At 34.7% G+C, this 16,624-nt stretch overlaps 1 protein-coding gene across 1 annotated transcript in view; it reads left to right on the top strand.

The window, feature by feature from the left end:
* The window catches only part of LOC145685974 (cytoplasmic dynein 2 light intermediate chain 1), a 60,554-nt gene that overhangs the window by 31,683 nt on the left and 12,247 nt on the right, over positions 1-16,624 (top strand). Inside the window, exons 4-7 of the mRNA XM_081758770.1 lie at positions 1,256-1,516; positions 10,622-10,690; positions 12,292-12,449; positions 14,738-14,894. Coding sequence (XP_081614896.1) covers positions 1,256-1,516; positions 10,622-10,690; positions 12,292-12,449; positions 14,738-14,894 — 645 coding nt within the window. The remainder of the gene's footprint in view (positions 1-1,255; positions 1,517-10,621; positions 10,691-12,291; positions 12,450-14,737; positions 14,895-16,624) is intronic.

Below are 16,624 nucleotides of genomic sequence, written 5' to 3'. Positions count from 1 at the left end.
CTGCATACGTGCTTCCGGAAGCCCTTCTGCTGCTGCGTGTAGTTTTGTGATACCATTTTAGCGCTAACTTCCAGCTCATTTTAGCGCATATTCAAATGGTCGTGCAGAATTGCGTGCACAGACTCTCTATGGATGTCCACCATGTCTGCTATCATTTGAATGCTGAGCCAGTGATCTTTCCGGACAATGTCAGTTACTGTTGCTACATTTTCCTCTGTTGTTGCTGTGACAGGACGACCCGGTCTTTCATTGTCATCAACATTCTCGCGTGTGCCACTCAAAAACTTGCGTACGTGACATTGTATTATCACCATACACATCCTGCACCAGTTTTACACACACTCGGTGATTTCTTTAATTTCACAAGAAATTCCAAGTTAATGCGCTGCTCAATTTTCGTATTTGCCATTCTTGTGGCAATATGATTACACACCTCTTTCTTCAATCGCTGCTCACAGACTAAACCCGACTGAGAGTGGCAACTCATCATTTGTCTTCTCGAAAGTTCAAAATTGCTCTGTGCGCATACACTCACAATGCTCTACGTATAGTATGGGCAGAGTTGCTAATCCGTTAGTTTTTAACCGACCCTTCGTGTTGTATATATTCAATAATAATAATAATAATAATAATAATAATAATAATAATAATAATAATAATAATAATAATAATAATAATAATAATAATAATAATAATAATAATAATAATAAACAATCTTATTGCATCTAAGGAACAGATATGAATTGAGTTGGCATACGATAATGTTTTTAAAATCAGAAAGAAAAACGAAAGTAAAGATGTTAACTACAGGCTAGAAATAAAAGACGCTTTTCTGCATGTGTAATTTGTCCGCAAATATTTAATTAATTACTAAATGCCTTATACCTACTCAGTAAATCTAATTGTTCGTAAGTGTTTCGAGAGGATATAGAAAACCAGAAAAAATCAAGGAAGATGATTTACGGGATATTGTAACAGCAACGTTATTGAGTATATTTATCGTTTAATTTTCATGGACGAGGTAAAACTTTAGCTTCAGTTTGTTCAGTAGTCTAAAATAAATAAACTGAGATGACGGTGAAAATAATATGAAATGGTAAAAATGCAGAAGTTTCAAAAATTCAGTTTTGAATATTAATATAAAATAATTCAGTGAACTTGCAAGAATTTCTAATGTAAAAATTTTACTTATGCTTAGCGTAAGAAGAGTAGCAAACGAATAGAGATAAATTTTCTTATTTTTTTCTGCTTGTAGGTTAAAGACATATGCCACATTTGGGAACTGGGTGGTGGAACACTCTTCACATCATTACTCTCGGCACCGTTGTCTGCAGCTCAATTACAGAATGTGACTGTGATTCTTATGATTGACTTATCTTGTCCTCAGCAGTTATGGTTCACTTTGGAAACGTTAATCCAGGCTCTGAATACTGCTATAATGCAGGCAGCGTCAAAGAAAGGGCTAACAGAGACATTGCAGCAACAAGCAAGAGCGAGAATTGATGAAAATCATCCTGTAAGTCAAAAGACTCTGCTTTTGTTGAAACTATACTAAAAAGTTTATTGACAGTATGATTTGAAGTCATATTCGCAAGAATTACTTTTTTTTAACCCTTAAACTACCTAGGTATTTTTTGTAACGCGGATTACCAAGGGGGGGGGGGGTATTTTGTGCCCACCTGTTAAGATTAAATGTATCTCGCCAAAGAAACAAATTAGAAACCCTCATAAAAATCTGCAGTGACTAAAGGGAACAATAGACGGGATAAAACTAACAGCTGTTTATTATACTGCTATGTAGCAGTGACACTTGTAAATGTCAGTCACGTCACCTACCAATGGAAGGGTACTTTGTGCCCACCAACCTAAAATAGCAAATTTATGAGGCACACTTACGTGAAACTCACAAAAAAATCTACAATGACTGAAGTGAACAGTACACAGGATAAGACTAACATCCGAATTCAGGAAAGGCGGGATACCAGAGCCGTAGCTAGAGGGACGGGGAGGTAAACAAGGCGGTAGCCCCGGGCGCTGATAGCAAGGGGGCGCCAAACGAGCAAGAAGAAAGAAAAAGTGTTGGAAAAGAGCAAACGACGCGGCGCCCTGTATAACTATTGGCGCCCTATTAAATCAATATTGTTGTCGGTTTGGAAAGAAATAAATTTGTTAAAAAAAAATTCCTGCTCGATCCGCTCGCATTTGACACGTTTCAATAAGAGTCACAACAAGTTTTTACTTATTACTTTGATTTGTTAATTACAATGTGATATACAAGGTGCCCAGTAATGAACAAAGGAGCGGTTATAGTGTGCGCAGGACTGGTTTCAAAATCGGAAACGGTCAAAGTCTGAAATACGTGTTCGGCGTTGTGATGGTGATGGGTTTGCTTAGTTAATCACGCTTTTCTATCCAATCGGATTAATCACGATGGCGAAAATGAAGGTATGAAAGTGAGAGGATTGAAGAGACACACGCAAGCGATACTTACGCGGGAATATAAAAAATGAAGGTAAACAAGAGGAATAATAACATTTTCAAACTTCAACCAGTTGTAGAATAGGCACTTAACCCAACGAATTTCTTCGTTTCCAAAGACTGATCACTATCAGTGTTTTTTATATTCTATTGACATGTAATATGCTTCCAATTTGAAGGAATTTATTGGCATCATTCCTCTATCAACTACTTGTATCGCCAGGATACTTTTTTTCTGCGCATACATATCTAGTTGTATTTTATCTATCTACATTTAGGGTGTCCCTTATTTTGGGTAATTTCGTGTTGCGATACGCACACCCCCCAAATGTATTCTATGTGACCGTAAACACGCATTAGTGAAATAGCAGCTCTGTACAAGAACGTTAACCCGTGCCGACTTGACGATAAAATCGTGAAATGACGTTTCAACATTATAATATAATTTAGAATTTCCATCTGTAATAACGGAGAAACTAAGAGAGACAGAGAAACGAAACTTTGCACGAGGCAACTAGAGACAGGACGATATCTGCCCGTGTATTGAAGAACATCACCGGATGAACAGTGTTCCCAACACAAGAGAAAGTTACGTTTTTGTAAATTAAATGCCCTAAATTGTATATCATCATTGGAAGCAACAATGAGAATAAAGACAAAAGAGACGGTAAACGCAGATCAGTGTTGCAAACTTTTCGAGAAATAACGTGAAACAAGTGCAAACACCGTTGGTGCATACAGAGAGTGAGGTACTAACGTTTTGTACACCTTAATTAAATACTGACAGGAACTGTTTAAGCTGACTCTACTGTAAGTCTAGAAGAGTCAGCTGAACAGTGTTGCCATCAATAGAAGAGAAAAGTTGAGTTTGGAAAAGGAAAAATAACTCGGAAAAGGACACTGGTGCAGTATGCTTTAAAACCTATAATGGAAGCCGGTAGAGCATGAGGAGTAGTACCGTGATTGTGTGAGATCGATAAGTCACGTACTGACAGGGATATTCGGTATGTTGTTAAAACTGAGAAGTAAGGTGTGTAAATGGTGGCAACATTGCACGCTATGTGGGAGTTTTGTACTCTTTGGATATTGCAGCGTTCACGGTTCTAACGCCGTTGTCATTACTTTCGTTATGCAGGCTTTCATTCCCTATGATCGGTGGGGCCGCGGTGGCTCAGTGGTAGAGCGTTCACCTCTGGTGCTTGGGGTCCCGGGTTCGATCCCAGCCCCCGCCAAGTGAACTTTGTGGTGGACAAACACCGTGTGCGTGGGTTTTCTCGGGGTTCTCCCGTTTCCTCCCACTTTCTTCATTCCACCATTTCATTCATTACTCATCATCACCGTCTCCTTTAGCCTAACCGGCATAACCGTGGGACGTAAAACTCAAAGATTTCATTTCATTTTTTTCCCTATGATCGGTTTGAAAATATCCTCTCGTCCTACCTTCGCATTGAAATCATATAATAGTGTTGGGTTGAGTTGATTTTAGTTTAGCGTCCCTTTCAGTAGTGAGGCTATATGAGATGTGGACCTACTGATTAACGTGAATCCAAACCACATGAGTTCCCACCGGGAATCGAACTCGGGTCTCCCACGCCAAAGGCGCGTACGCTAACCGCTTAGCCACGAGGGAGCTCAATCCTCTAATAAACGGGAGTTGATCAAATACACATTCTACTACCACTTCGTAAAAACTGTTTTTTATATGTTCATCTTTATATCTTCTGTTGGGCATGCACTGCACATTTAAAACAATAATATAACACAACCGACCCTTAAGAGTAAAAAAAGAAAGTCTATCGTAACAAATTCAACGCGTTTAATTGCTGCTATTAAACCAATCGAAATTAAAAAGCTATTTGTATGGTCATATACAGAATAAAATTACAAAAGTTTAGAATTATTACTAGAAATTAATACTGTCACCTACTTCGAACAATTTAAAAGCACATAGTTACGAATGTATTGAAACTTCATTTCTTATCAATAGTATGAAACGTAAATAGCTGTAAATTTTCATAACTGTTCTCCAAATGGATTTGTATACAACTAAAGGTAGTTTTGTGAAGTTTAACAAAAAGTCAAAAAAAGCCTCTTGAAAACAGCTCTTATTTGTAAAAGAATACATAAGGATCATTTTTGACTGTTGCAATGGTCTGTCCAAGCAGTTAGATAAAAAATTGAGCATATCATAACAACAAAAGCTGTTTCTCTTATATGCAAAAAAAAAAAAAAAAAAAAAAAAAAAGTTTGGTATGGTGAGTGTAGAGGAGCGCCGAATTCTACTTCGCCCCGGACTCTGAAATCTCTAGCTATAGCTATGGCTCTGCGGGATACAGTTATTTATTATACTACCATCTAAAAGTGATACTTCTAAATGTCAGTCAAATTTCCTACCAACAGGAGAGTAAAATGGCAAATTTATGAGACAATTTATTTATGTTCAATTTACATCACTGTAAGGTAAACGCTTTAGCTAAACATGGTGAGCAATAACTTTTTTTTTTTTTTTTTTTTTTTTTACAATTTTAAAGTAACGATTAGATGAGTAATTATAAAAAGGCACAAAGTATCCTCTTCCCCCCCCCCCACTTTGGTAGTGCGAGGGTTGAATCTATTTTTGTGTTCTTGGGTTTGAAGTTTAATCAATAATTTCAACTGCCACTGTGGTATCTATAGATGTAGTCGATATATAAGAGCCTTACCTTTAAATTTAGCAATCATGTGCACACAAAATTGATTAAGTTGTATGTGTTTGAAACAGTTACCTTTCGTTATAGTGTTGTATATGCAATCTAATATCGAACAGAATAGGACATACAGGAAACGAACGTTTTCTTGAGACTCATTCAAAAATTTCTACAGATTTATGTAACTTGTAGTTTAAAAACAAAAGTATGTGAGTCTAGTTAGCAATTCAAGATCATTATATAATACATTTATACCCTGACAAGAAACATCAGTACCATTTGAAGCCGAAATTTGTTGGTAAAGGAGAAATAACATATGTATACAAGAAAAAAGTAACAAACATATTATGAGTGAATATAATCAAAATAAGAACGTTATCATTTTTTATAGAAGTTAAGAAGCCCTTTGAGTTGGAAATTTAAGGATCTATGAAACTTCTAGCGATCAATTATTTTAAATTTTAAGATAAAATTTATAGACAAAGAGAATGAATGGTTATGGACAGGGTGGATTGATTTAAATCAGTCTGATTTAAATCACTTGATTTTTTAAATAAAAATCGTTGATTTAAATCAAATTCCGAAATAAATTGATTTAAAGTGAAAATAAGTAAAATCACGTTTCTGTTCTGTTATTTCGATCATGGAAATTAATAATCATAATACAGTGAGACTCAAATGTACAGTATAGTATGAAAACAAGTGTCATGCAGAGGATGATTAGGGAAAATCCCGTTTTGAACAGTAACGGAGCAATCCTGCTTTCTTCTTTTCGTAACATTGGATTTCGGTTTTTAAATCGTTAACTATTCCAACGGGCAAATCACCATCGATATTTAAGATGAAAATTCTTTTTTGTGCGTGTCTCTTTGTTTGTTCCCAAATAATAGGGCGTATTTAGAGGGGTCATATCTCCTCCTTTTTTGGGGGGTTAATTTTATAACTTTAGGCGAAATTAATGTATTTCATGTCACAAGCTAGTTCTGGGTTTTTAAAAATAGGCCCCTGCCAAATATCAGTAACTTAAAAAAAAAAGTGTCATTTTGATAAACGTTGCTGTACTTTTTCCTTAATGCTTAACCTTTTAAATTATATCACCTATTTTTAGATGATAGGGTAGAATCTTCATTATTCGATTTAAAAAGTACCAATAAGGCTTTGTACTTCGTTTTCTTCAAGATTGGAGGCATTTTAGAACACGTTACATATGCTTTCACGCCTTTCTACGTTGAGGCATAGTGTGTGATGACATAAATTTAAAAAGATATTTTTTGTTATGCGTATTATTATTATTATTTGGCAGGTTACATTTTGCATTCAGAAGACTGAAATTTTGCACACTCGTTTAGTGCACCCCTTAATAATTTTCAGATGTTTTCAGATCTCTGCGTGGAAACAGCGGGGTCCAGAGGGGCAAAAATGTTTAAAAAAGGATATTTTTAACAAAAAATTGCTTTTTTTCGTGATTTTTCCGTCTCAGATGAAGACATATAAATGGTACCGTTTGAAAGGCTGTTCTATTCTGAAGAAAATCATGTACGTACTATGCTCCTAGGATAAATAGGGATGTCTCAGGAAACTATTACCTAAGATCCTGTTTTATACGGGAATCTGGGGTATTTGGGGAATATTATTTTTCGCGGGCTTACTTTTGCACCTACTAAATTGAAATTTTGCACATTTACTCAGTGGACCACTCAGTATTTTTCAGATTTGTTTCAGATCTCTGCCTTAAAAACAGGGGGAGGGGTCCACAGAGGTAAAAATTAAAAATAAAAAAAATTAACAGAAAATTCCTTTTTTCGTGATTTACCCGCCCCAGATGCATGATGGAGACATTTGAAGGGTACCGTTTGAAAATTTGTTTTATTCTGAAGAGAATAATGTACAAATCATGATCCTAGGATAAATAGGGATGTCTGAGGAAATTTTTATATTACATCCGGGTCATCTGGGGCATTGTGGGACCGTTCTTAGCTCATTGTTAAATAGTTTCCTCACCCTTACTACTCAAGATACAAGCTTGAAATTTTGTACACACATTTAGTACACCCCTTAGTATTTCCCAGTTGATTTTGAGATCTGTGCGTTAACACAGGGGAATCCAGAGGAAATCAAAATTAAAAAAAAAAAAAAAACTATTACTCTCAAATATTCCCGCTTCAGGGACATGATAGGAAATGTGAATGTTACCGTTTCGAATGCTGTTCTATTCTAAAGAGAGTGATCTATGTACCATGATCCTAGGATAAATAGGGATGATGCTGCAGCTGCTTGACTGGAAGTCTATAATTTACCTTTACAAAGAGCCATAATTTAAAAGGGTTAAGAAACATTTTTTGGGATTGATATAGATTAACGATTTGGAATAATTCAAAATTCAACCCCAATACTTTCACTTAAATGGCATAATTAGCATTTAATACTAATTTCCAATGCTTTTTCTCCAGTTTGCGACTTGTATTATACGAGGAGAAAGATTTGATTTAAATCAAAAAAATCGATTTAAATCAAAAAAATCGATTTAAATCAAAAAAATCAACAAAAATGATTTTTTTAAAAAAATCATGATTTTTTTCCGCCCTGGTTATGGACAAACACTCTGTCTCTTTTTGTTAATTAGCATACTAATGAATTCTTTTAATAAAAGTTCTACAAAAGCAAAAGTTAAAAAACAAAATATTTCCTATTTGCAGATACGATTTCATAGTTATTTACGGGAGTAATGAACAGCTATAGTTTCTTTTTACAGAATTCAATAAAATTGATTCCAAAATCAAATTCAGGGTTGAGTTACAAACTAACAATTCATTGAATTATTTTGGCTTCACTTTCTGTAGGAAAAGTAACAAATGTAGTTCATCTATTTACATGAAACCTAGTTCATCTACTTAATAAAGAAAATGATGAAATAAAGGAAGTGGGAGGAAACGGGAGAATACCGAAAAAACACACACTATGTTAGGCAACCCCGGTAGCCTAAACCTTTGGTACAGTCAGTGTTGAGTATGAACGAGATGTGACACGTTAGTTGGCTTCCAGAGGCAGAAGAGTGAGTACGTGTTGAGAGTGTCTGTCGCACGCAAACATTAAGTTTTGTACTAAGCTGCAGAAAAGTGTCAAAAAAGCTCACGAAATGTCAAAATCAGTGTATGGCGATGAAGCATTGGCATTGAAGACTGTTTACAAGTGGTATGGGCGATTCAAAAGCGGCTAGGAGTCGGTTGAAAGCGAGCAACGATCGTCAAAAAGAGATGAAAACGTGCAAAAAGTGGCACAAATAATTTGTTCAAATTGGCGAGTGACTATTCGAGAGCTTTCCGAAGAACTAAACACCTTGCATAGGTCCGTGAAAAGCATTTTAACCGCCGATTAAATGTGCAAATGGCTTTCTCCTTCACCACGAAAACACGCCGTGCCACACCTTGCTTTTAATCCGCGAGTTTTGGCCAAGAAAATTTTCTTGTCTGTCCACACTCGCTGTGCTCTCCAGATATAGCACCATGCGACTTCTGACTCTTCCCAAAAATCAAAACCGTGCTTAAAGGAAAACGTTTTGACACCATTCGTGACATTGAGAGGGCCACGACAGAGCAGCTGAAGCCTTCCAGAAATGCTTCCAGTCATGGATTCAACGTTGGGATAAGTGCATTACTAGCCAAGGACAGTACTTTGAAGGAGACTAAATCAAATTCCATGTAAACTTATTACTTTGTTTCTAATAAAATTATTCACTTTATATATATATATAATCATCATCATCATACCTTGTAAGGAAAGGAGGACCTACAGTTTAAGGTGAAAGTCAAATCCCCATCATGCATTCAAATTTAATTCTTTCCCGCCAGAGACCGGACTTGGGGTTTCGTGCACTAAAGACATGTGCGCTAACCACTAGACCAGCAGGAAGGGCTAAGAAATAAATGTTAATACATCAGCAGTATGGTGGCATGACGAAATTCAATATAGGTACTAGAGTTAAAGAACATACAGGGTTTTCATAAAGTCTGGACGGATTTAATTTGCTTATAATTTTCATAAAAATACTCATAATGAAATCAAATAAAGTGCAAACGGTAGCGGAAGGAGTTAAATTTTTAGTTGGCAACACTGTTAGATAAGCGGCAACCCTGAACACGTTGAGAGAGGGAGAGGGAGGGCAAGGGTCAGTTTCTTACCAAATTCCATCCATTGTTGTTTTCATTGTTGTTTCAATGTTGACTGTTAAAAGTAAGTTGTAAGCTGTATTGGTGTGTGTGTCTTTTAAAGAAATAAATAAATGAAAAACTCCTCTTAGAAGACTATTTTTTTTACCGTATCAAAGATGGCGTCGGTGAAAGAGAAAGCGCAATGTGTTCTGTGGTACGCAAAGCTAAAATCACCAATTCTGGTGTGTCGAAAGTTCACCAAAGAGTTCAAAAAGCCGGCACCGACTGAGAGTGCAATCCGAAAGTGGCATGGTAAGTTCTTGGAGACAGGAAGCGTCCTGGACCGTCCTCGAAGTGGGAGGCCGCCAACATCGCCTGCAACAGTAAACAGGATAAGGGAAAGCATCATAAACAGCCCACAGAAGTCGATTCCTAGACGGTCCATGGAACCCCCTGGACTTCTGGCTTTGGGGTCATGTGAAAACGGAAGTTTATGCAAAGAAGCCAAGTGGTTTGGAGAACTTAAAGGACAAAATCAGGGCGTCTGTGGCTGGCATTTCGGATCAAACACGGCGGAACGCTGTGAGTGGATTCCAGCGCCGCCTACGCGAATGTGTGGACGTAAATGGCGCCCAGTTGGAGGTGTGGCGGTGAATGAACTGAGCTGGTGCAGATTATAGGTAAAAATTTAATCCTTCCGCTACCGTTTGCACTTTATTTGATTTCAATATGAGCATTTTTGTGTAAATTATAAGCGAATTAAATCCGTCCATACTTTATGAAAACCCTGTATAAGGTATTCAAGAGAAGAAAACACAGTCACATCAGTTTTGCAAAATATGTATTTACCAACATTCTCAGTATAGGACATATGTTTTACATAAATCAACTTCATAAGTGTAAAGGAACATATTTAATCTTTCTACATCCCCTCACACACAAATCATGTGACTGATTTGACCTTGGCGCTAATAGTAGACTTCTATAAACTCCAACAACATTCACTTGTGTTTATCATAATAAACACCAACCACCATTCACTTATAGTTTGTGTTTATCACCCGTCCCTTTTAGCCTATACGAGATAAAAATGGGACGAACTATGGAGTTTCAGTGAATTCATTAACTCAGATTTTCTGTCAAATAAAATGTTGGAACAAATAATTTGGTCAGTAGACTTTTTCTGACTACACTGTATTATTAGTAGCGTAGTTCTTTTAAGCTGATGACTAAATAATGAGATTGCTTTAAATTTTATGTTAGCCAATTCTAGGACGTCACTTTTTACATGAGATATTGTCATTACAGGATTCTGCTCTGATGGACCCTTTCCCCGTGGAACTTGTTATTTTAGGCGGGAAATATGATATTTTCCAGGTTAGTATTATATTCGTATTAACAGATCAGTTTAACTTGTATGCGGTTGTGGTAGTTAAACATCTAGTGACAGCACACATAAGTTTAGAATAGTGGATTTGATATTTTGATATTCTCATGAGAGTATCACGATTTAAAATAGAAAAAAAAAAAACATAATAAGAGTATCATGTTGTTTTCTTCTGTTTTAAATCATCCGTTTTGTATTCAAAAGCACACTCAATCATATAATACAAATAAGTTATAATATATGACAAATAATGAAGATATTCTCTTCCATAGAGTTTACAACAAAAAAATCATTTTGTGGTCATTAATAGAAATCGTGTTGATATTATTATACGAGAATATTACAAAGAAACTCGATGTAGAGTCATTAATCTTTCCTTCGATTACTGGTATTTTGAAAGTAAAGATTGCATTATTGCGTGATATACATTCCCTCAGCTAAACGAATGACGGTAAAAAATGAAGAAAGAAATTGTTGCAAATCTTTGTCATAATGATAATCAGATTTGACATGAGATATGAATCCAGAAGAAATAAACAGAATATCATTTTTGTTCGTTTGTGATAAATATTTGTATGCTTTCTTCTAACAGTTCATATTATCAGCAATTTTTGTAGTGAGTAATTCCACAATATAAATGTAATATCGTAAAATATTGTACATATCTGGTGGTACAAGCAACTTGGTAAATGGACAATTGAATACAGTTTCTTATGATTCGAAGATAGCATGATTTTTGTTAGCTTGTTCATGCCAGTTCATACATGCATTGTGATGGTATTTTGTCTCTGCTATCATTTCTAGTGTTGCTGGGATTAGAGATATCCAGTTGTTTTACTAAATTGCTTTTAGACGTATTGTCATAATCACTGCGATTAAACCAAGAGATATCTGATATTATTGGTGGCTTAAAATGCCTGCTGCCTACTTAATTAAATGTTAGTTGTTACACTAAAGTATGAGCTTGTTATGTGTCAGTATTAATGAAGCAGTAATGTAATAACAACACTAACAACAATTATTATTATCATTAATAATAATAAGCATGATTTGTTGAGACAGCAAACGCTATATCATTTTACAACAACTGATTTAGAAGATTTGAGTAAGGGAAATTGTATCAACATTGGTGCACTTGATACATTGGTGATGAAAAAAAGAAAAAAAAAACGCAACTTCAACAGAACTCAGTCATGGTACTACTGCGGGAGAAAAGAGGCACGAGAGAAGCCTTTATGTTCGTGATTAATTAAATTTTGTCTTTCTTTTAAGACGGTTAATTTATGGTGTAAAGACCATAATTTCCTACTCTACATGGTTAAGAAATGAAAGGAAGGACAAAACGCTTCAGCGTTTCCAAACACAGAGTAACATTACCGGTCAATCGCACCGGATTCTCGTAAATTTAACATGAGGTCATTTTTTAAATCCGAATACCGCCCAGACAATTTAATGTGGAAATCACGGTAAGTTATCTGTTATGAGTAATTATTCGTATGAAAATCTCTACTATAGTTTGATTTATTAAACCTTTTTTGATTTGTTTGTTCCCTGCTCAGTTTTACTCTCTCACAATATGCTTTCGTTTAAGGATTTTGATCCTGAGAAGAAGAAAATAGTATGCAGATCATTGCGCTATGTCGCCCATACTTTTGGTGCAACTTTACAATTTTATAGTGAAAAAGAGTCTGGTCTGGTGAAAAAAGTAAAAGATCTTCTAAATCATCATGCATTTGGAACACCTGCAGGGTAAGAAGACATTTAATAAATATGATTTGTCATCCTAGGTATCAACTTTGCTGTAAACCTTTTGATTTTTTTCCTTTTCTGTCTTTCTTAAAATATTATTATAGTTATTATTACATTAATTATTATTATAAAGTTCCTATTATTATATACCTTAAACTTTTAAATTAAATTCTACAATGAAATTTGCAACTCTGATGCTTCGGGTTTAGTCTTTACACAAAGTATAGAAACAAATAACCAGTTTCCAAGCTGCTAGTAGTCATTTTTCAAGTCCATTAAAATAATCTAATAATATATCGCATAGGGCATACATTGATAAAAAGTGCGAAACATATCTATATATTCCCGTTTCTCTCTCTCTCTCTAATATTTCGACTGCTATTAGAAACGGAAGGAAAAATTTTATATATAAAGGGTTTCTAATTAATGTAATTCTGATTTTTACTCTTTCAAATATGAAGAATTAATATAGTATAATTCCTTAGCGTTGTTTTGCGCACTAACTGTTGTTTTTCCAAATGAGAACACTTACAAATAATCTAGTGCAACCATACGAGACGTGAAAATTAGAAATTGCAGACAATAACACATAATCAGTAAATTAATTGCTCATTAATGTGTTTTTAGTAAAAGATTGTAGTCCAACTGTAATTTCAGCTGTCTTTCTGTTGCCCTTTGCCTAGTTAAGAAATGGAAAATAGTGCTCTGTAGACTTTTTCATGATTTCTACATATTTTGAATCACCAAAGTATTTCTCATAAACTAAAGAAATTTGTGCCTAAGCACAATTTAAAACACGGAAAATTATTATAAAAAATCCATTGCTCACGTTTTTCTTAAGTAAATGATACATACTTCCGTTGGCACTGTAAGATTAGTTACATCATTTAGTTCACATAAATCTTTAATTAGCATCATGCCACACTTTAGTTTTCACTGCTGCACACACTTCACTACAGATCCTGGCGAAGAAAGCTACAGTTATGCAACGTGCTTCTTCCGCAACAGGTTAGATCATGCCTGTAGATAGGAGCGGCGCGTCGAACTTGTTTTCATGTATCCAAAACAAACATCTGTATTAATTTTTAAAAAACATTCCGTAAACATAGTGTAAATTTCATAATCTCCATGAAAATAATTTTATCAGTACATCAACACATTGGAAGTGTGTCAAGATCAACAGTAATTAAATTTCCTTTCATTTGAAGCATTATTTCCGGAAAGAACACTTATTGTGCAACAGAAAACATCTAGAAGAGAAGAAAGATCATTGAGTTATATCTAAAGACATCTATCATCTGCGAAACAAGTTATTTGTACTCTAATTAAAAATAAAATAATCGCTAAGCAAAGCAAACCAATTCATTATTATAAAATTATTATCTTGTGACAGTTTCGCCAACTAACCCTTTGGCTTCATCAGACACTTTGCTCAGCAATTAGTTTATTTTTAATTGTAGTATATAATAGGCAAAGCTAGTATAATGGATAATTAAAAATAAACTAATTGCTATGGTTATTTGATTAACAATTTTGTACTAAGAATTAACGCTGCAACAATATATTTATTGTTTTCTTTCATTCCATCAGAAATCGCAGTTTGGAAGAAATTATATTTTGGCCAAAAATATATATAATTTTAAGTATTGTTTAGTATTGTTAACATATCTTGATTATTTATTCCAGTAATTCTTATTCGTTACTAAAGATAAGACCTGTATTATAGATTGATTTGTATTATTATACATGGAGTTAAAATTAATAATTCAAATACTCAAACGTTACATAAATACAGAAAACATATGCATGATGTAAAGTGTCTTACATTCGCTATCATCATAAGTACTCTGGTATCACGTGCTGATCGCGAGTCACAAATTTAGAATTGTATATGCTACGGTCCTCAGTTAACCTCTTGGTTGTAGCGTAAGAATTAACTCTTTATTGTTGTATATCAATTAAAATATTTCGTAATGTCTTTTTTCTCTTCTACCGTAGTGTGTACTTTTAGTATATATTCTTATTTTTAAAACTTACTTTCTTTAACAGATTATATTCTATGTATTTCTTTTTCTTTCTTCCGTACAAGAATGACATCATAGACTGTAACCGGAATGACCAATAAAAAGTCGAGATTAATATCCATCATATTAACTGGGCCAGTGTAAATTGTTTTTTTTTTTTTTTTTTTTTTTTTTTTTTTTTTTTTTTTTTTTTTTTTTTTAGGCTGTATGTTTTATATGAATGTATATTGCTACATGTGTTACTGATTTTTTCCCCCCTTGCAGGAAAGGCATGAATCAAGATTACAATCAGCCATTAATAATACCCGCTGGTGCTGATTCCATGCAGTTAATTAACGGTCTTGGGCCACCTGTAGAGTTGAAAGGCCCTGGAGGGGTATTAGAAAAATGGAAACACACATTTACTACACATTTTCCGCAGGTATTTTAACTTATATATTTTATTTTCCATTTTTGCTTGTTAAATTATTGTTGAAAAAGTACTACTGTAATATTGAAGAAATATGAAGTTGTGTCGTTGTGTGTGTGTGTCTAATCGTGCTATTTATTTTGAAGATGTAAATTTCATGAGTCAATGTATGTATGGGTTATCAGGAAGGTTTTTTTGTAAAAGTTTTCCGTGACTTTTTTTTTTTTTGTTTTGTTTTGTTTTGTTTTGTTTGAGAATCACCTTTTAATTTACATTTTTTATCCTTTCTTTCTTTTAATGTGTGATTCTAAGCTTAAAAAAGTTTTCATTTTTCAATTAACCCATTAGTGCCCAGAATTCCCCAGTGGTATTTTGAAAAGTTTCTTTTCGCCTATTTGGTCTTAATAGTACTCTAAATAGAAATTAGAATATTTTTGAAAAATATTTATTTTTTTCTTGTTTTCTAGGCCGGCAACTTAAGTTGCCAAATGGCACATACATACTCAAAAAAGGGAACATTTTGGAAAGTTACAATTTTGAGGCAGAAAATACACTGCGAAAACATAACTATTAAAATCAAGTTAATCCTTCCTTTACAGACCTTCAATCCTTCCTTCTGGAGTCTTTGAAATCAATCCAGTTGCGTCTTTCTCCTCAAAACACATCGTAGCCAAAAACAGTGCTAACCTTACGTCAATATATCATACAAAGAAAATGCAACGATGCTATGACGAAACAGACTCCAAAGTAACTTCATGGTTAAAACCTGCAACGTCAGTCCATGAATTTCTGCGCTATAACGAAAAATTGCCGTGGCAACTTAAGTTGCCAAGGGGACACAATGGGTTAAGAGGGTAACAACACTACAGTCTTATATTAGCTTTATATCAGGTTTTAAGAAAGTTATTACGTTGCTTCAAAGTTAGAGAAAACTGTAGTAGGCTGCAGCTTTATATTGGTAATAAACACATTTTAAACATCGTCATCGAACATAGTGCTAATGTGAACTATTGCATGTATAGAGCATATGGGTATCCCATTAATAGTGTCAGGGGTAAAAGTGAGGAGGAACGCGGATGGACGTCATTCCACCACTTCCAAAAAATATTATGGCGTCCTGCCATTTTCTTAAAAAAATTACAATGAGGAAAGATAGGCACGGGCGACAGCGTGACGTCATGCATCCCCCTACCTTTGCAGATCCATTTTTAGTCCTGGATGATATACAATTTTATCTTTACATTTTATTCGGCCATATGTATTGAAAGTTTGACCTAAGTGTAAAAGTCTGCTGCTGTGAGCCTAAAGATAAATGTTTCTTGTCTGTTGTACTTTTCCTGATCTTCTGAATGTGTCGAGCAATAGTAGGTTACTTTGACCTTTCATTTTCTGTTCATGCGAATTTAATGAAATTCAAAGAGTGAAAAAGTGCATCTGGGCAGAGATCAAGCACGGTTCTCCATCTTAACATGCCCATTTCGCTACGCAGTTCATCAGATTAGCAATATGTTTTGAGTTGCTACTGTCCATGTTCTTTTCGGTCCATAATGTTTCCTGTAAGCGCAACATGATCTATATCTGTTGGTAAATGCTATCTCTATCTGGTACGAGATAGAGCTTATATCAAAAAGGTTAGCCTTTCAAAAGTCTTCAACAGTCTTAGCTACTACCTGTCACATTTTCACTTACATAGCGTAGCTCTTATGTTATCACCAGTGAGAGTTTTGAGTTCTTGTTATCCT

This window comes from Thermobia domestica, chromosome 5 (assembly GCF_964235325.1).
Source record: "Thermobia domestica chromosome 5, izTheDome1.hap1.1, whole genome shotgun sequence".
Taxonomy (NCBI): Eukaryota; Metazoa; Arthropoda; class Insecta; order Zygentoma; family Lepismatidae; genus Thermobia; species Thermobia domestica.
This window is presented reverse-complemented; position numbering and strand designations above follow the sequence as displayed.